Genomic DNA, 20,915 nt, shown 5'->3' with positions numbered 1-20,915 from the left:
TGGGGTGGGAGGACAACACGTCAGCACCCGGACGCTTGCCCGTACAGGTACAGCATAGGGCACAAAAGCCAACCAATGGAGGACGAAAGCGACCGCCCAGATTAAAGCAAAAGATTTTAGGTAAAGCCACCATATATGGCAGGATGGAAGAACAGGTAGCTAGCTAGTATACTTGTTCTAATCGACGGCAAAAGGTTTGCAGACAAAATTATCCAGCCAGCGTTGTGTGACAGGGGACGACAACTAGCGGCCGCGCCAATAAGCAAGCATCGCGATCGCCGCTGTGGACGGCCCCTGGGTGGCGGAGAGGCCACCTCGCTGCCCTGCCCTGCCCTGCCCTGCCTATCGAGATGATAACATGAGGTGCATGTGCAGATAAGAGGGCCACCCACACCCTTACCTTACGTTGCGAGCATGGGGCCACGGCGCCAAGGTGCCACTTCGCACTCGCAAGTCGCTGTCAAATAAAATACTATACTATATGCCCACCTCATCTCGAGTCAACCAAGATCGTATTGCTAGCAAAACGTACGAGTAATTAATCCATCAATATTATCCTCCTCCGGCCGGCAAACTAGACATTGTTATTGTTAATCCTTGTTTAGCTAGCTTGCCACTGCGAGCGAGAAAGGACAACGCCAAGGAAACTAGTACCGCGCGCCTGGAGAAACGAAGGATGCCGACACCATACAGCTCGTGCGTCCACCTAGCACGTGCATCAGCACATACAGGAACAAGGAGGGGGGAAAAACGTCACAAAACGAGGCCGAACAATTCGCGACTTGAGCAGAGGTGACAACGCCGTGCCGGTCGCCATACCTGCGCGACGCCAGACACGGACCGATCAATCACAGTGATTCATAGAGCTGGCACTGGCAGGACGGGGGAGGAGGGTCAAGGAAAACAACACGCCAACTTGCGTGGGGCTTCAAAACCATGCGTTCTTTGGCTGCGTGGCTGATAATGACCTGATAAGAATGATGGAGTGGAGGGAGGCGCCGCATGAAGCAGCACAAAAGCGGGGCAGAGGAGGGAGAGACACGGTGTCTTCCGGGGTGAAAAAGTCACTTTGTCGCTTTCAGGGAAGCATTATGCCGTCTCAATGGGTATCAAAACTTAAACTAATTGTGGAGTTAAACATAGGACGCGCCCGGACTAAACAGATCCACTGCAAGTGGTTTCAGAAACATAACAGCAAACCTAATAACCCCGTTACGTAGACCTGCCAAAATCTTCAGGCTGAATGATCTCATGAGTTGAGACCAGAACGCAACAACACCCGTGGGCTCTGCCTCATTAAAGTACGGCACAAAACGTGCTGGATGGTTAAGATCGTACACAAGGCATTTGCTGGTAGACACAGACCACTTTTCTATATTGATGACGGAACAACAGATTTACATTTGTCTTCTACAAATTCCTGGAAACTAGACAGAATGCTACAGCACCGCCTAATCCCCATTACAACTTCGCCAAATCCTAAAGACACTGCCATCTTCTTTTTCTTCCTAGTTTCCATCAATCTGAGACGAATTTTACACGATGCCCACAAAGCAAACCTCAATCTATGGAAAATGACTATAAATGCCCCTATACATCCAGTTGCCATTCTGTGTACAACACAAACAGATTGTTGCTCGTGACGGGTGGGCGATGCACGGATTGCAGCACATCGAGCAGACAACCAGTCTTTCGACACAACGGAAACGAAATGTAACACACTAGGTGTATCCCCATACAAGAACTAAGGTGCTGTTTGGTTCAAAAAATGTAACGCAAATGGTAATGGTAATGGTTTCAGCTCGATTACTGGCGGTAACAAATTTGAATAGGCTGGTATCAAATTTTAGTGTGGTATCTGATTACGGTTGGACTAAAACAAACATGATTTAATGTTATCCGTTACCCATTACGTTACAAATATGTGAACCAAACAGCACCTAAGTAATGCAAGCATGTTCCTTGCGACCCGTAGCATATTTCCTAAAATGTTCCAAACGCTGCGGCGGCCAACTACCAGAATGCTTCAATCAATCAAGGACTGTTTCCCATCAAAATTAGCAAAACTGAGCTGCATTTGTTGTGCAGTAGCCTTAGCCTTACGGCAAACCTCCACACCGTATGTGTGTCTCCCCCCGCAAGCTATAGGGTTAGGAGAAAACAAAACATCAGTCAGGTGCCAACAAGAATGGACTAGTAATAACTACTGCAAGGGCATCCATCACACACCTTGGAAACAGGTTTCATTGGCACCAGGACGAGGGTGGCCTCATGGACACATGCACTTCGTGTTCTTCAGGGCCAACGCGGAACTTCGGGACAATAATCTCCAGCCCTGTCCCTGTTTCATCGCAGTACGCTTCCAGAGTGGCGTCTTCAGGGATTCGGGTAGGGAGTGGGATCTCCCGGACAAACTCTCCCGGCGGGCAATGCTCAGGAGCAGGATCCGCCAACCTGAAAGTCCGATCATGCCTTTTCAGGAGTGGCATCCGACCAACGCTAGTGCATGATACCTTAACGATCCCATTTGTAAGAGTGTTCTTCCATGAAACCTTCACCTTCTGAAAATCAGCGAAAGGCAGGCTAACGATGATCAAGTAGCCCTTGCTGTCCTCGTATATTGTTTTTGCAGCGGTTACTGGTCCAGAAGCATGGCGCATCACACCTGAGAAGTCATTCATCCATGATGGCTCGAAGGTGTGGATCACATCCATGTCTTGGGCCTTGTCCGAATTCGAATTGCTGCAGTCCTCTTCCATTGCGGTCGGTGAGGAATCCTTCCTGCGCTTGTTACAGGTGGCTGTGATCTCCATGCCATCCCCAGAACTGTGATTGGATGGTTGCGTCGAGAGGTTAAGGCCAGAACCGTTCAGCAACTTCTTGTGGTGTCCATGTGAACTGCTCTTTGCAGGAGCCGCGGTTGCTGGCCTCTCGAGCTCAAAGTCTGTGCTCGGCAGATTCCTCCAGGACTCAAAATCACTCGCCTCAGTTGGGACCGAGAAATTGGCGTCCCTCCCAGTGAGCTGCATCCACCTCTTTAAATCAGCCTCAGGTACACCCGCCAAATTTGGCGCCCTCACGATTTCGATCCCATGAAGACACTGTGGGTTAGAGAGGCCACGGTAGTGCTTGCGCTGCATCCGGTGTGAGCGCACAAACCCTTTGTCTGCGCTGAATGGGAACTGTGGCTCCCCAAGGCGTGAGTGCCCATTCATGAAGCTCCTCAGCTGCATCTTCCCCAGGGCATTCTCCGGACGCTCCTTAAACACCCACATGTAGATGTTCTCCATGTCGTGCTGCACCAGGAAAGCGTCCAGTGTGGCGCTATTGCCGTTCCCGCCGGTGGTGGTGGCTGCCTTCGCTTTGCCAGCCTTGTCCGCAGACATGACTGGCTTGAAGTAGTGGGTGAAGAAGAACCACGCTCCCCAGATGCTAACATTCCTCTTGACACACTTGCGCGCAGCACTGGAACCGGAGCCCTTGGTGTGGGACACGGCGACCATGGTGGTCGCTGCTGCTGCCGGGGCCGAGACTGGCCCAGCGGCAGCGGGCGAATCCGAGTCGTAGTGCTGCGAGCCGCCGAGGCCGACATCTAGCATGTCAACGTTGGCGTCGAGCGACGCCAGAGGTGGCGGAGACGGGTCGGCGGCTAGGGGAAGGTTGATGTCAGGGGGGGCGACCGCCGCGGCATGTAGGCAGCGGCGGAAGGGCCCCTGTGGCTGGAGGAAGAGGTCGAAGTCGTCGTGGGAGGCGGTGTCCATGGAGAGGAAGGTGGAGGGGCCCTGGTGCGGGTGGTGGGCTGTGGCGGTGTCCATGGAGAGCGCGGTGAGCAGCGACTCGCCCATGGCGGCGGCGGCGGCGGCGGCCGTCGTCCTCCTGGCGGCTCGCTCCTCGTCCGCCTGCTGCTCCCCTTCCGTCGCTGCGCTGTCCAAATCGTCGGCGCTTCCTCCTCCACCGCCTCCGCACGGCGCGCTCCTCTCCTCCGAATCTCTCCACGAGCATCAGTTAGCGACCAGGCTTCACACCTCCCTCGCGTCCATCCGCCGGCCGAGAGGGAAATGGGGCTGGTGTTTTTTACCTTTCAAATCAGGCGGAAAACCGGATCAATACCCCCATCCAGGACCCAAATCTAAGATCCAACCGAACTAGGAGCACGTACCTACGCAGGTCCAAGAAACCCGGTGCCCTCAAATCGACGAACCGCCTCCACCATCCAGCCGAACGACGGTCCAACGATCCCTCCCTTCCCCTCCTCCTGCTGCTGCGGTGCTTTGCAATCAAATCAAATGAAATAAAAAAAATAAACGTAGTCGAATCGGCGGGCGGGGGCTCGTCGCGGTCGATGGATGAGCACAGCGGGGTGGGGGGAGGTGGAAAGGGGGAAGACGGTAACGGAGGCGAGGAGAGTTAAAGAGGAGGCGCCGGTGGGGGGGCGCAGCCAGCCCGGTGAGCCGCGGCCTCCCCCAGAAGGAGCCTGGACGCGGGGTGGGGTGGGGTGGGGGGGCCGTTACTTGACGGTGACGGCTGGAGCAACTCGCATCGGCGAGGGGGAACGGACGGGGACGGCCCGGGCCAGACGGCCAGTGCTGGACTGCTGGTAAAGCAAGCGGTGCGGGTGGCGTTGGGCTGCAGAATGCAGATGCAGACTTGAAGGCCGCCGGGTGGGGTGGTGCGGCCGGCGTGGGTGGATGGGCTCGCCCCCCAAGTCTCGCTCGCGCATCCCTGCTTGATCTGATGATCTCCTTGTTTTTTGCTTTTTTTAATCGGTGTACCACTGCCACCCATCCTTCTCTTGCTCGCTGGATTTTTTTCTCCTTCTCGGCGGTGAGGTGTTTCCCTAGGTCGTGGGATAACTACTGCTGTACTAGAATTATTTAAAATAAAATATTGCAGATGCAGGACACGTTGCGTGGTTGGTACGGAGTGACGACTTTTTTTACTGCGAAATCACGTCGACGACTTATGTGGATTAGGCTACCCGCACTTAATACTCTAACTGCCTTGTATAAGAGTGCTTCGGCTGCATCAACTGCGCCAAGCTCACTATAGACATCAAAGTCAAGGCCTCGATGGGCATGGTGAGGCAAGAAATTACTGTTGGCGCCGATCTAGACGCCAAACGCTAGAACGGATCGTCTGATAGTGCTCTCTATGAAGGCATGAACGGTCTGCGATCTGGTGCAGAATCAGCTCCTCATCTGCGTATGTCCGGATGGTCCACACCTAGGGCTCAATGGCGCACATGGTCTTTTTCACAACAGATCTAGATCTTACCTCTCGGGAGGGACTCCATCGGGAGGAGAGATCCTAGAGTGTGTTTTAGTGTCAGCATGCCATCTAAGATGCCTCTAGTCGACGTAGAGCCGAAGAGAGACAGAGATTTGAGGTAGAGGGGGCTAAACTAGAGCTACTCCTAATGCATAAGGTAAAAACGATAGGTAGATTTGATTTGATCGAAGTTGGGGGTTCAATCGACCGTAGCCCTTCATCTATATAAATGTGAGGTCTAGACCCGTTACAAGTCGGTTTCCGAGTTAATCCCGCAGATTTAGCAAACAAATCTCGCAAGAAACTCGTAACCCTAACTGATTATACGCACGCACGGACCGTCTGCCCCACCACCGGAAAAGTGGGACATATGCCCTCTGCCTTTTGGTGAAGGTTGACGAACCAAAAGCATATGTACTACCAACAATCTTCGGAAAACACTAGATCTCACAAGTCATCTTGTTCCGAAGTAAGAACTAAGTCCGATGCAAGTCACCAGCTTTTTAATCCAATAGACCAATAGGGTGATCATTCAATGGAGCTCCAAAGCATAAAGGCCGTTTTAGATTGCATCTTTCTTGACCATGACCATATGATCAATGGATCAAAAGGTATATAATGGAGGTGCCCCGGTCTGAATAGACAAAGGGATTATACATGTACCATGGATTCATCGTCGTATCATTTCATATTTGAACAGGACAATATATCGATGATGAGTAGGCGGGTGGAAAGCATCCTGACATCACAGGATGAATAGGCGATGCTTGTTGTATCGTCTTTCGGGTCGTTTTATTCGGCCGTTTTGTTTTAGCGGGTGACCGGGGTTTCTTTGTTGGCCAATCACATAGAACGACCTTCTTGCTAGCATATTTAGAGAGTAACTGATCAAAAGTAGGGCCAACTTTGACCAGTCGGTCATGTGTGCTTTGCCCTTGCGTCTCTTTCCTTGCTTTCTGTGGAAGCTGACGCCTCTGGCCATGGGCGGACTATCCTGCCGAGTCAGTCAGACCATCCGCATGAACACCGGACCATCTGCACGCAGGTGCCAGCCAGTCCACGATGCTCGAGTCAAGGAGCTTTGCTCGGCTGCTCAATTGAGCCTGCCCCCTGGTGCCTTCGGACTTGTTAGTCCTTCTGTCCGGAGCTTTACTTGCAATCTCACCTTTTGATATATTCGACATGCGAGGATCGCCAATGGCGATGTTTTTGCCTTTGTCTTTATTGGCCGCTTCGGGCCAAACCAAGACCCTTTTGCTCGTTGGTTCTATTGTATTGACTCGAAATGGTTGTGTGTCCACTTACATCTTATGAAAAGCCAACCGACCCTCATTCATGGCCGATTGTATCTGTCGACGAAAAACATTACAATCATTGGTGGCATGGGAAAACTAATTATACCATTTACAATAAGCATGTCACTTTAATTCATCCATAGGAGGAATAGTATGACTTAATTTAATGTTGTCATTTTTAGTAGCTCATCAAATATTTTATCGCATTTGGCAACATTGAAGGTAAATTTAACCTCTTCTTGTCGATTCTTTTGAACTGGCTGTAAAGAAGAACATGCAGAAGATTTGGCCTTTGTTGGCCAAACAAACTCAACGATATATACATGTGTGGATTCATCATCTGAACTATCACACTCTACTAGATGTATAGTAAGGGCAACCGATTTTGATGTCTCTTTAAATCGGCTTTCATAGGCCAAAGCCCGCTGATATAGCAGAGCTATTGAAAAGAACTGGACACCATCTAATTTGTCTCTCAAGTAGGATAGCAACCCATTAAAAGCCATCCCTGCTAGCTCTTTGTCTGCGACATGGATCCTAAAGCATCGGTTTCTAGTGTCCCGGAACCTTCGGATTTAATCATTAACCGATTCTTCGTGTCCCTGTCGGACTGAAGCCAAATCAGCTAAACCTAATTCATGAAATTTACTCTCTAAATCATTCCAGGAATTAATGGAATTAGGAGGTAGGGCGGCGTACCATGCAAAAGCGGTACCAGTAAGGGATAAAGAAAATAAACAAACGCGAAGAGCTTTCCCATCGGCCAATTCGCCTAGGTGTGCTAGAAAATGGCCTATATGTTTGTGTGTGCTTCTACCATTTTCACCAAAAAAATTAGAAAATTCGGGTATCCTCGCCCCTTGTGGATATGGGACAGTGCCAAACCGGTGATCATATGGCTTTTTGATATGACTGCCCTACTCTGGCTACACTAACTCCGAGCCTATCTCGAAATAGTTTAGCCATCTCTTCCCTAATTTTCTCTGTTGCTCCCGATGGCTGACCGCTGGACCCTGGGCTGTGAGGTTCATTCGATCGGGTATTCCTATGCCGACCTTCTTGTCGTGACCGATCGATAATGTTGATCGGCCTATGATTGTATGGCGCATTATGGTTTAAATATGTAGGGGGCGGAACGTGTTGCTGCTGTGATGTGTAGTAATTTGGTACTAGTGTGTAACATTAGGTTCTACGTATGCGTATCCAGTCTGTCTGATGGTAAATCCGAACTGCCCAGTTATGTTTGCTACTATTGGGGCGTCGTGCGATGGTCCTGGTGCAACCCCGGACTGTCTAGCAGTTAAAGTCGAATGGTCCACGTAAGGGTCGGACTGTCTAGGCAAAAGCTCGGACGGTCCGACCGTGTCTATGGGTGCCGATCTGCCAAGCAGGGACGATAGTGGTGGTATTTGCCCTGGATACGAGTTCATTGCCATTACCATATAATGGTTGGGGCTGCGAATCCCCATTTGTTGCTGATGTATTAGACATAGATAACCTATTACTAGTTTCATATGATGAAAAACTAGGTACAACATGTTTCTCCAACGCACATGTCAATTTTCTAATTGATTCTTCTAACCCTCTAATTTGTTGTTTTATTTGATCTTGTTGCTGATCTAGGATGTCGTTGGGTTTACTTACGTTGTGGACTTGAAGCGAAGATAGAAGAGATGCGACGTCAGTCTCTCCATGTTTGACAACCTTCTGGTGGCGATCCACCGTATATTGTGACAATAATTTCTCCTTCGCTTGACGCATGTAGTCTTTGTAATGTTGTTGCCCCTCGGTCGTCAGCCTTTCAACAACCAACTTCAGGATATTATCCGAGGAAATATCAGTGTGATCTTTAGAACTGGCCATTTAAGGGCCTGATTTTTAATAGATCTAGACACCTGTTCTCCAGTGGAGTCACCAAAAAGTGTGTTGGCGCCGATCTGAGCGCCAAACACTGGAACGAACCGCCTGGTGGTGCTCTCTACACAGGCCCAGACGGTCCGCGACCTGGCGTAGGAGCGGCTCCTCCTCTACTTACATCCGGATGGTCCACGATGGCGTAGAGGGTCTTCTTCTTCGTAGCAGACCTAGATCTTCTTCTTCGTAAAAATCCTAGGGTGTGTCTTGGCGTCAGCAGGCCACCCAAGATGCCTCTAGTAAACGTAGAGCCAAAGAGAGGTGAAAATTTGAGGTAGAGGGAGTCTAAACCAGGGCTAAACTAGAATTACTCCTAATGCATAAGGTAAAAACGATAAATAGATTTGATTTGATCGATTATGGGGGGTTCAATCGGCCATAGCCCTTCATCTATATAAAGGGGGAGTCTGGACCCGTTACAAGTTGGTTCCCGAGTTAATCCAGCAGATTTAGCTAACAAATCCCGCAAGAAACTCAAAACCCTAACTAACTCTACGCACGTGCTGATCGTCCGCGCCACCACCGCAGATCGTCCGGACCACGGACCATCCGGCCTATAGGGCCAGACCGTCCGCCTGCCCAAAAGTGGGCTCAACAGCTACAATGAAGATCCCTCAAGAAGAGTCTTCCTCCTTGTAAGTGTGGGGTGATGCCAAAGGAATGGCATGCTATGCACAACCACAATCCCCATATATGAGTAGAGGCATGTGATGTGGTGCCCTTGATGATGGTGTGTCGTTAGAGGAGTAAGCAGTGGTGGACCAAGTGCCTATACAATACAGGTCGTCGTCTGGGCTGCCAGCCCGCCACGCCACAAGAGTGGAGGTATAAAGTCCAAAAAAAATCTAGTACATTTCTCTGCCATCCCAGGCCCAGACCGATATGAGATACTAGACTACGACTACTATGCTAGACCGAACATCGCCAGGAGGAAAGAATATGACCTACTCTCCTAGTTCCAACTGTAGCCGTCGCGACGCCATCTATAGATCCCTGCTGCCCACCAGCCACCGCCCCATGCAGCCACGCTCGGACACTCCCGCCTGGCCCCTCCATCTCTTTCAATGATGACACACGGTAGGGAGTAGTAGCAGGTTGGTCGGTTGCCCGGTTCCTAGTTGGCTGGTCCCCTGGAACTGGTGTTTGCGTAGAGGCGGCGGGTGCCAGCTGCTTCAATGCACGTTCGCCAAGTGCTCCATCGTAGCTTCCCTGTTCGTCATCGAGGTATCCCTCGCCTCCCAGTGGGGGGACCTCGACTGTCCGAGGTTGGGTCCTGCGTTGGTGGCAGTTCCCGGCATTACAGGTTGAGTCGAGATGGGGCTGACATCGCAACATGTATCATGGCATCGGTGAGGGTCTCTTGAAGGCTCTCTACAAATGGGGAGGGGTCCCTAGTCGATATGACCACGAGGCATTCCTAGGTCGAGGTGTGGGTGATCTCGCTCGAGGAGAATCGGGTTTGCCTCCCAACCTCGACAGGGGGAAGTCGAATAATGGTTCTCGGACAAAATCCAATGCCCCCACGAGCTCGGTGAAAAAGGATTGCGGCGATCACCGCTGCCCGTTTCCACCTATCGGGGATAGAGGTGGAGGTGGTAAAGGCTTTCGACGATGTCGAGCGAATCACTTGTCAGGGGAATCGGGGATTTCGAGGCCATTGAGAGCACCTAGAGGGGGGGTGAATAGGTGATCCTGTAAAATTCAACGCTAAATAGCCACAAAACTTGGTTATAGAAATGTTAGTGCGACTAAGTAGTTGAGAAGCGAATTCTTGTGGACAAGACAATCACAAAAAGATCAACACAAGACACGCGACTTTTATCCCATGGTTCGGCCAAGTAACACTTGCCTACTTCCACGTTGTGGCGTCCCAATGGACGAGGGTTGCACTCAACCCCTTTCAAGTGATCCGATAATCAACTTGAATACCACGGTTTTTCCTTTAGATAATTATTCCCGTTTGCGAGGAATTTCCACAAGATTGGAGTCTCTCGCCCTTACAACAAAGATCACAATGAAAGCACAGAGTAAGGTTGGGATGAGCAACACATACAAGACACAAATCGCAGCACAACTACGCACACAAGTCACAACTTGAGCTCAAAACACAACGCACAGAGTTCACAACTCAAATGAAGCTCAAGTCACTATCTCAAAGAATCGAAAGCATGAAGTTGGAGTCTTGGAGTCTTAGAATGTTTCTTGTAAGCTTATGTAGCTCCTCCATGCGCCTAGGGGTCCCTTTTATAGCCCCAAGGCAACTAGGAGCCATTGAAGGCCAACAAGGAAAGCCATCCTTGCCTTCTGTCGAGTGGCGCACCAGACAGTCCGGTGCACCACCGGACAGTCACTGTAGACGGTCCGGTGCCGATCTCCTTCCTTTTCTGGCGCAGACGACCGTTGCACCTTTGGGCCAGTTGGCGCACCAGACACTGTCCGGTGTACACCGGACAGTTTGGTGCCCTCTGCCGACCGTTGATGCGGGCCACGCGTCGCCCGCGGATTGCGCGACCGACCGTTGCGCTGGCGACCGTTGGCTCACCGGACAGTCCGGTACACCACCGGACAGTCCGGTGAATTGTAGCCATACGCCGCCAAACTTTTCCCGAGAGCGACCTGTTCACCGGAAACCAGCCTGGCGCACCGGACACTGTCCGGTGCACCACCGGACACTGTCCGGTGCACCACCGGACAATCCGGTGTGCCAGGCCGAGCTGGACTTTGGCTGCACACAACCAAGTCTTTTGCAATCCTTTCTTTTCCTGTTTCTAGCACTTAGACAATATATGTTAGTACTCAAAACAATGTACTAAGTCTAGAAACGTACCTTGTTACATGATTTGCATTTCTTGCTTGTTTGGCACATAACAAATCAAAGATTATGTGTTGGGCACTTAATCACCAAAACATTATAAAAATGGCCCAAATGCACATTTCCCTTTCAATCTCCCCCTTTTTGGTGATTTATGCCAACACCTCAAAAAGCAATCAAAATAAGTGCAATATCAATGCAAATGAGGACCAAATTGTTTTTGACTCTAATTTAGCATATTTGGATCATTCTTTGCCACCACTTGGTTTGTTTTTGCAAATCAAATTCATTTTCCTATCTCTAAGTCAAACACACTTGTTTGGGCACAAAGAGAGATAATGCAAGAGTGAAATTGATCAAGTGCCAAAAACTCCCCCTTTTTCTAATAATCAAAATTCTCCCCCACAAAAGACCAAATTTTGCAATAAGAGTATTTTGAATAAATCAAAAGTTCTAACTCAATTATTTTCAAAATTCACATAGCTGATCCATTTGCTTTGGCCTTAATTTCTCCCCCTTTGGCATTAAGCACCAAAACGGGATTATTTTTGGCCCTTTAACCCCATTGCCTCACCAAAAATGCCAATTAAGAGCACAAAGGCAATAAGAGCATAGATATAAACTTGGAGTTAATTACACTAATATCAGAGTGCAGTGGAAGTCTTTGAATGGTCCAAGTTCACCTTTCCCTTTCAATGCACCTTTGAGACTACATCAAGTATACTCAAACACAAATGTTAGTCTCAAAGGGTCAAGTTGTAGCACATCTCCCCCTGAATATGTGCATCATTCACACATGGACTTATGAGGTCCGGGGATCCCTTACACAACTTGAGCACCATAAATAAGCGACAAATTACATAAATGCATGAAGTAACATGATCAAAGGCATAGAACACATGTATGTTATAGATCAATCCAAGTTACACGAATCTAAGACATTTAGCTCACCACGCAACCTACAAAACCTTTTCTCATCTAAAGGCTTAGTGAAGATATCGACTAGCTGGTTCTCGGTGCTAATATGGTACACCTCGATATCTCCCTTTTGCTGGTGGTCTCTCAGAAAGTGATGTCGAATGTCTATGTGCTTAGTGCGGCTGTGTTCAACAGGATTATCCGCCATGCGGATTGCACTCTCATTGTCACATAGAAGTGGGACTTTGCTCAGATTGTAGCCAAAGTCCCGGAGGGTTTGCCTCATCCAAAGTAGTTGCGCGCAACACTGTCCTGCGGCAACATACTCGGCCTCAGCGGTGGATAGGACAATAGAGGTTTGTTTCTTTGAACTCCAAGACACCAGGGACCTTCCTAGGAATTGGCACGTCCCTAATGTACTCTTCCTATCAACCTTGCATCCAACATAATCGAAGTCTGAATATCCAATGAAGTCAAAGGTAGACCCCTTTGGATACTAGATCCCGAAGCAAGGCGTAGCAACTAAATACCTAAGAATTCGCTTAACGGGCACAAGGTGACATTCCCTGGGGTCGGATTGAAATCTAGCACACATGCATACACTAAGCATAATGTCCGGTCTACTAGCACATAAATAAAGTAATGACCCTATCATAGACTGGTATGCCTTTTTATCAATGGACTTACCTCCTTTGTTGAGGTCGACATGTCCATCAGTTCCCATTGGTGTCTTCGTGGGCTTGGCATCCTTCATCCCAAACCTCTTGAGAAGATCTTGAGTGTACTTTGTTTGGGAGAGGAAGGTGCCGTCCTTGAGTTGCTTTACTTGGAACCCAAGGAAGTATGTCAACTCGCCCATCATCGACATCTCGAACTTTTGTGTCATCACCCTGCTAAACTCCTCACAAGACTTTTGGTTAGTAGAACCAAATATTATGTCGTAGACATAAATTTGGCACACAAAAAGGTCACCATCACAAGTCTTAGTGAAAAGAGTGGGATCAACTTTCCCAACCTTGAAAGCATTAGCAATTAAGAAATCTCTAAGGCATTCATACCATGCTCTTGGGGCTTGCTTAAGTCCATAGAGCGCCTTAGAGAGCTTAAACACATGGTCGGGGTGCCCGTCATCCTCAAAGCCAGGGGTTGTTCCACATACACCTCCTCCTTGATTGGCCCATTGAGAAAAGCGCTCTTCACATCCATTTGAAACAACCTGAAAGAGTGGTGAGCGGAATAGGCTAATAATATTCGAATAGGCTCTAGCTTAGCCACAGGAGCAAAAGTCTCCTCGAAATCCAAACCTGCGACTTGGGCATAACCTTTTGCCACAAGTCGAGCCTTATTTCTTGTCACCACTTCGTGCTCGTCTTGCTTGTTGCGGAACACCCACTTGGTTCCCACAATATTTTGCTTGGGACGTGGCACTAGGCTCCAAACTTCATTCCTCTTGAAGTTGTTGAGCTCTTCCTGCATGGCCAACACCCAGTCCGGATCCTACAAGGCCTCTTCTACCCTGAAAGGCTCAATAGAAGAGACAAACGAGTAATGCTCACAAAAATTAGCTAAACGTGAGCGAGTTGTTACTCCCTTGCTTATGTGTCGGGGACCATAATTAGGAGTACCCTCAAGACCCCTAAATCTCAGCTGGTAACCCCCATCAGCACAAAGCTGCAAAGGCCTGATGGGTGCGATTAAGTCAAGGATCGGTCCATTCAAGGGACATGATCGTGCCTCGCCCGAGCCTAGCCTTGGGCAAGGGAAGCCGACCCCAGAGAACCTACGTCTCGCCCGAGGACCCCCTCTAGCAACGGGCACACTATCGGCTCGCCCGAGGCCCAGTCTTCACCGGGAAGCAACCTTGGCCACATCGCCACGCCGACCGACCAAATCGCAGGGGCATTTAACGCAAAGGTGGCCTGACACCTTTATCCTGACGCACGCCCTCCAGTCGACAGAGCCGAAGTGACCGCAGTCACTTCGCCGCTCTACTGACCGGTCTGACAAGAGGACAGCGCCGCCTGCGCCGCTCCGACTGCTGAGCCACCCGACAGAGTGAGGCTGACAGCAGCCAAGGCCGGCCTCGGGCGTCATAGGAAACTCCGCCTCGCCCGACCCCAGGGCTCGGACTCGGGCTCAGCCCCGGAAGACGGCGAACTCCGCTCCGCCCGACCTAGGGCTCGGACTCGGGCTCAGCCCCGGAAGACGGCGAACTCCGCTCCGCCCGACCCAGGGCTCGGACTCGGGCTCAGCCCCAGAAGACGGCGAACTCCACTCCACCCGACCCAGGGCTCGGACTCGGGCTCAGCCCCGGAAGACGGTGAACTCTGCCTCGCCCGACCCCAGGGCTCGGACATGGACTCAACCCCGGAAGACGACGAACTCCGCCTCGCCCGACCCCAGGGCTCGGACATGGGCTCAGCCCCGGAAGACGACGAACTCCACTCCACCCGACCCAGGGCTCGGACATGGGCTCAACCCCGGAAGACGACGAACTCCGCCTCGCCTGACCCTAGGGCTCGGACATGGGCTCAACCCCGGAAGACGACGAACTCCGCCTCGCCCGACCCTAGGGCTCGGACATGGGCTCAACCCCGGAAGACGACGAACTCCGCCTCGCCCGACCCGGGGGCTCGACCTCGACCTCGACCTCGGAGGAGCCTCCACCTTGCCCAGCCTAGGGCACGGACCGACCACGTCAACAGGAAGCGCCATCATTACCCTACCCCGAGCTGACTCGGGCTACGGGGAACCAGACCGGCGTCCCATCTGGCTCGCCCCACCATGCGAGTAATGATGGCGCCCCGCATGCCCTGTGACGACGGCGGCTCTCAGCTCCCTTACGGAAGCAAGAGGATGTCAGCAAGGACTCGACAGCCCCAACAACTGTCCTTCCGCCAGGCTCCAGCGCTCCTCCGACGGACACGACACCACGCGAACTGGGCGCCAAGACCTCTCCGGCTGCCACGATGGCATGTACTTAGGGCGCTAGCTCACCACCGCTAGACACGTTAGCACATTGCTACACTCCCCATTGTACATCTGGATCCTCTCCTTATGCCTATAAAAGGGAGGACCAGGGCCCTCTTACAGAGGGTTGGCCCGCGCGGAGAAGGACGGGACGGCGCTCGCGCAAGGCCGCTCGCTCCCACTCCCGCGTGGACGCTTGTATCCCCCTACTACAAGCGCACCCGACTCAAGCGCGGGGCTAACACGAAGGCCACGGGATCCACTCTCTCACGCCTGCCTCCCTCCGGCTGCTTCCTTTCCCCCTCGCGTTCCGCCTCGCGTCGACCCATCTGGGCTGGGGCACGCGGCGACAATTCACTCGTCGGTCCAGGGACCCCCCGGGTTTCGAAACACCGACAGTTGGCGCGCCAGGTAGGGGCCTGCTGCGTGTTGACGAACAGCTTCTCGTCAAGCTCCAGATGGGCAGTCTCCAGCAACCTTTCCGGCCCGGGACGGTGCTCCGTTTCGGGAATCTTGAGTTCATGTCCCTCGACGGCAGCTGCGACATGATACTCCTTCCCCCGCCGCGCGACAGCGACAATGGCGGTCGACAACCCACTCGCCGGCGGGGAAATCGACGACGCCTTCCCCACATGGTGGAAGGACGACATTCGGGCTTGTCCCGTCCCCTCCCCCGTCGACCGAGGAGGAGGCGGGGCAACCAAGGCCAAGCGGGAAGCGGCACCTCGTTGGCTGTCAAGCGAGTCGACAGCGCCGGCGTCCCAACGGAGGGCGCGTCGGGCATCGATCTCGCGTCTGAGACGAAGACGAGCACCGCCTCTCCGCAACACGCCAATCTCAAGCAAATGCACGACGCCAGCACGCTCGCGAAGGACTTGCTGGGCGTCACCCTCGTACCTGAGACAACGGTGCAGTCAGTCCCAGACGCGACCTCGTCACCGACCGTCGACCGAAAGGTACCGACCGATTCCCATCTCGCGTCTTTTGGATTCGGCCTCGACCCACCAAGCGACTACGCTTCGGTGAGCACTCTCATAGTGGCGAGTCCAAACCCTCTGGGGTATCGTGTGTGGTCACCCTGGGACCGACTGACGGCTGACTCGACCTACGAGCCCTCGGGGTCCGAGGAAGATGGCGAGCCCGACCTCTGTTGGGATTTCTCCGGACTTGGTAACCCCAGTGCCGTGCGGGACTTCATGACCGCATGTGACTACTGCCTTTCCGACTGTTCCGACGGCAGCCGCGGCCTCGACAACGAGGACTGCGGCCCAAGTCGTGAATGTTTCCACGTCGATCTAGGGGGTCCCGGCGAAGGCAACCATCTTGGTATGCCGGAAAACGGTGATCCCCCTAGGCCCGTGCCTCGCGTTGACATCCTTCGGGAGCTAGCTGTGGTCCCCATCCTGGCGGGGGGTCCTGACCCACAGCTCGAGCAAATCCGCGAGAGGCAGACCAGGCTCGACGAGGGAGCAGGAACGCTTGTGCCGATCCGCCGGGACATCGGGCAGGAATGGGCGGTCCAACCCCTGGCCGGAGAAGCGCGTCATCTCCCCCAGGACATCCAGCACCGCATCGCCGACGACGTCAGGGTGAGGCCACCGCCGGATTCCAGCGGAGTCGGCCAGAACCTGGCTGCAACGGCAATACTCCTCCGCACGATGCTGGAGCCATCAACCACCAAGGGGCGACGTATCCAGGGAGAGCTCAAGAATCTCCTGGAGAACGCCGCGGTCCGACGGGCCGAAAGCTCTGCCTCCCGAAGGCAGGGGTTCCCCTCGGAACATCGCGCCGCGACTTCCCGATTCATGCGGGAAGCCTCGGTCCACTCCGGGCGCACGCGCAACACAGCGCCTGCAGTCTCGGGTCGCCTCGGCAACGAGCGTCATCATCACAGCCGTCGGGCCCACCTCGACGATAGGGCGCGCCGAGGCTACCACCCCAGGCGTGGGGGACGCTACGACAGCGGGGAGGATCGGAGTCCTTCGCCCGAACCACCCGGTCCGAAGGTTTTCAGCCGTGCCATACGACGGGCACCGTTCCCGACCTGGTTCCGAACCCCGACTACTATCACAAAGTACTCGGGGGAGGCGAGACCGGAACTGTGGCTCGCGGACTATCGGCTGGCCTTCCAATTGGGTGGAACGGATGACGATAACCTCATCATCCGCAACCTCCCCCTGTTCCTCTCCGACACCGCTCGAGCCTGGCTGGAGCACCTGCCCCCGGGGCAGATCTCCAACTGGGACGACCTGGTCCAAGCCTTCGCCGGCAATTTCCAGGGCACGTACGTGCGCTTTGGAAACTCCTGGGATCTCCGAAGCTGCCGCCAGCAGCCGGGAGAGTCTCTCCGGGACTACATCCGGCGATTCTCGAAGCAGCGCACAGAGCTGCCCAACGTCACCGATTCAGATGTCATCGGCGCGTTCCTCGCCGGCACCACCTGCCGTGACCTGGTGAGCAAGCTGGGTCGCAAGACCCCCACCAGGGCGAGCGAGCTGATGGACATCGCCACCAAGTTCGCCTCTGGCCAGGAGGCGGTTGAGGCCATTTTTCGGAAGGACAAGCAGCCCCAGGGCCGCCCACCGGAAGATGCTCCCGAGGCGTCAACTCAGTGCGGCGCCAAGAAGAAGGGCAAGAAGAAGTCGCAAGCGAAACGCGACGCCGCCGACGCGGACCTTGTCGCCGCCACCGAGTACAAGAACCCTCGGAAACCTCCCGGAGGTGCCAACCTCTTCGACAAGATGCTCAAGGAGTCGTGCCCCTATCATCAGGGGCCCGTCAAGCACACCCTTGAGGAGTGTGCCATGCTTCGACGACACTTCCATAGGGCCGCCCGCGGAGGGTGGCAAGGCCCTCGACGACGCAAAGGAGGAAGATCACAAGGCAGGAGGGTTCCCCGAGGTCCGCGACTGCTTCATGATCTATGGCGGGCAAGTGGCGAACGCCTCAGCTCGGCACCGCAAGCAAGAGCGTCGGGAGGTCTGCTCGGTAAAGGTGGCGGCGCCAGTCTACCTAGACTGGTCCGACAAGCCCATCACCTTCGACTAGACCGACCATCCAGACTACGTGCCGAGCCTGGGGAGATACCCACTCGTTGTCGACCCCATCATCGGCAACGTCAGGCTCACCAAGGTCCTCATGGACGGAGGCAGCGGCCTCAACATCATCTACGCCAAGACCCTCGGGCTCCTGCGGATCGATCTGTCCTCGGTCCGGACAGGCGTCGCGCCTTTCCACGGGATCGTCCCCGGGAAGCGCGTTCAACCCCTCGGACAACTCGACCTACCCGTCTGCTTCGGGACGCCCTCCAACTTTCGAAAGGAGACCCTCACGTTCGAAGTGGTCGGGTTTCGAGGAACCTACCATGCAGTGCTGGGGAGGTCATGCTACGCCAAGTTCATGGTCGTCCCCAACTACACCTACCTCAAGCTCAAGATGCCGGGCCCCAACGGGGTCATCACCGTCAGGCCCACGTACCGACACGCGTACGAATGCGATGTGGAGTGCGTGGAGTATGCCGAGGCCCTCGCCGAATCCGAGGCCCTCATCGCTGACCTGGAGAGCCTCTCTAGGGAGGCGCCCGACGTGAAGCACCACGCCGGCAACTTCGAACCAGCGGAGACGGTCAAGTCCGTCCCTCTCGACCCCTGCAACGATGCCTCCAAGCAGATCCGGATCGGCTCCAAGCTCGACCCCAAATAGGAAGCAGTGCTCGTCGACTTTCTCCGCGCAAACGCCGACGTTTTCGCGTGGAGTCCCTCGGACATGCCTAGCATACCGAGGGAAGTCGCCGAGCACTCTCTGGATATTCGAGCTGGGGCCCGACCCGTGAAGCAGCCTCTGCGCCGATTCGACGAAGAAAAGCACAGAGCCATAGGCGAGGAGATCCACAAGCTAATGGCGGCAGGGTTCATCAAAGAGGTATTCCATCCCGAATGGCTTGCCAACCCTGCACTTGTGAGAAAGAAAGGGGGGAAATGGCAGATGTGTGTAGACTACACTAGTCTAAACAAAGCATGTCCGAAGGTTCCCTACCCTCTGCCTCGCATCGATTAGATCGTGGATTCCGCTGCTGGGTGCGAAACCCTGTCTTTCCTCGATGCCTACTTAGGGTATCACCAGATCAGGATGAAAGAGTCCGACCAGCTCGCGACTTCATTCATCAAACCCTTCGGCATGTACTGCTATGTTACAATGCCGTTTGGTTTGAGGAATGCGGGGGCAACGTACCAGCGATGCATGAACCATGTGTTTGGTGAACACATCGGCCGAACGGTCGAGGCCTACGTCGATGACATCGTAGTCAAGACGAGGAAGGCCTCCGACCTCCTTTCCGACCTTGAAGCGACATTCCGATGTCTCAAGGCGAAAGGCGTGAAGCTTAATCCCGAAAAGTGTGTCTTCGGGGTCCCCCGAGGCATGCTCTTGGGGTTCATCATCTCCGAGCGGGGCATCGAAGCCAACCTGGAGAAGATTGCAGCGATCACCAGCATGGGGCCAATGAAGGACTTGAAAGGCGTACAGAGGATCATGGGATGTCTCGCGGCTCTGAGCCGCTTCATCTCCCGCCTCGGCGAAAGAGGTCTGCCTCTGTACCGCCTCTTAAGGAAAGCTGAGTGCTTCGCTTGGACTCCCAAGGCCGAGGAAGCCCTCGGGAACTTGAAGGCGCTCCTCACGAACGCGCCCATCTTGGTGCCCCCCGCTGCCGGAGAAGCCCTCTTGATCTACATCGCCGCAACCACCCAGGTGGTTAGCGCCGCGATCATGGTTGAGAGATGAGAAGAAGGGCATGCATTGCCCGTCCAGAGGCCAGTCTACTTCATCAGTGAGGTACTGTCCGAGACCAAGATCCGCTACCCACAAATCCAGAAGCTGCTGTACGCGGTGATCCTGACACGGCGGAAGTTGCGGCACTACTTCGAGTCTCATCCGGTGACTGTGGTGCCATCCTTCCCCCTGGGAGAGATCATCCAGTCCCGAGAGGCCTCAGGTAGAATTGCGAAGTGGGCGGTGGAGATCATGGGCGAGACGATCTCGTTCGCCCCTCGGAAGGCCATCAAGTCCCAGGTCTTGGCGGACTTCGTGGCTGAATGGGCCGACACCCAGCTCCCGACGGCTCCGATCCAACCGGAGCTCTGGACCATGTTTTTCGATGGGTCGCTGATGAAGACGGGGGCTGGTGCAGGCCTCCTCTTCGTCTCGCCCCTCAGAAAGCACCTACGCTACGTGCTACGCCTCCACTTCCCGGCGTCCAACAATGTGGCAGAGTACGAGGCTCTGGTAAACGGGTTGCGAATCGCCATCGAGCTAGGGGTCCGACGCCTCGACGCTCGCGGTGACTCGCAGCTTGTCATCGACCAAGTCATGAAGAACTCCCACTGTCGCGACCCAAAGATGGAAGCCTACTGCGATGAGGTTCGGCGCCTGGAAGACAAGTTCTACGCGCTCGAGCTCAACCACATCGCCCGATGCTACAACGAGACTGCGGACGAGCTGGCTAAAATAGCCTCGGGATGAACAACAGTTCCCCCGGACGTATTCTCCCGAGACCTGCATCAACCCTCCGTCAAGACCGAGGACACGCCCGAGCCCGAGGCACCTTCGGCTCCGCCCGAGGCACCTTCGGCTGAGTCCGAGGTATCCTCGGCTCAGTCCGAGATACCCTCAGCCCAGTCCGAGATACCCTCGGCGCGGTCCGAGATACCCTCGGCCCAGTCCGAAGTACCCTCGGCACGGTT

The 20,915-nt window shown here is 53.9% G+C and overlaps 1 protein-coding gene across 7 annotated transcripts; it reads right to left on the bottom strand.

Annotated features, from left to right (window-relative positions):
• Window positions 1-1,346: 1,346 nt before the first annotated feature.
• LOC100281384 (uncharacterized) lies at window positions 1,347-4,826 on the bottom strand. 7 transcript variants are annotated; one of them, XR_004857520.1, is made up of 5 exons: window positions 4,160-4,803; window positions 2,559-4,078; window positions 2,230-2,454; window positions 1,941-2,142; window positions 1,347-1,744 (listed from the first exon to the last, which is right to left on the bottom strand). XR_004857520.1 is itself a non-coding variant. In XM_008676395.3 (3 exons), exon 2 carries the CDS (start codon window positions 3,843-3,845, stop codon window positions 2,244-2,246), a length of 1,602 nt encoding a protein of 533 aa, XP_008674617.1. In that variant the 5' UTR covers window positions 3,846-4,078; window positions 4,160-4,826; the 3' UTR covers window positions 1,347-2,142; window positions 2,230-2,243.
• Window positions 4,827-20,915: the final 16,089 nt, after the last annotated feature.

The sequence above is a fragment of the Zea mays genome, chromosome 1 (genome assembly GCF_902167145.1).
Source record: "Zea mays cultivar B73 chromosome 1, Zm-B73-REFERENCE-NAM-5.0, whole genome shotgun sequence".
NCBI classification, from domain to species: Eukaryota; Viridiplantae; Streptophyta; class Magnoliopsida; order Poales; family Poaceae; genus Zea; species Zea mays.
The sequence above is the reverse complement of the archived record's forward strand: the minus strand, read 5'-3'. Positions and strand labels throughout refer to the sequence as shown.

What these genes read in the sequence shown, in the direction of transcription:
- LOC100281384 (XM_008676395.3), bottom strand. Translation starts at nt 3,845, where the DNA reads ATGGGCGAGTCGCTGCTCACCGCGCTCTCCATGGACACCGCCACAGCC.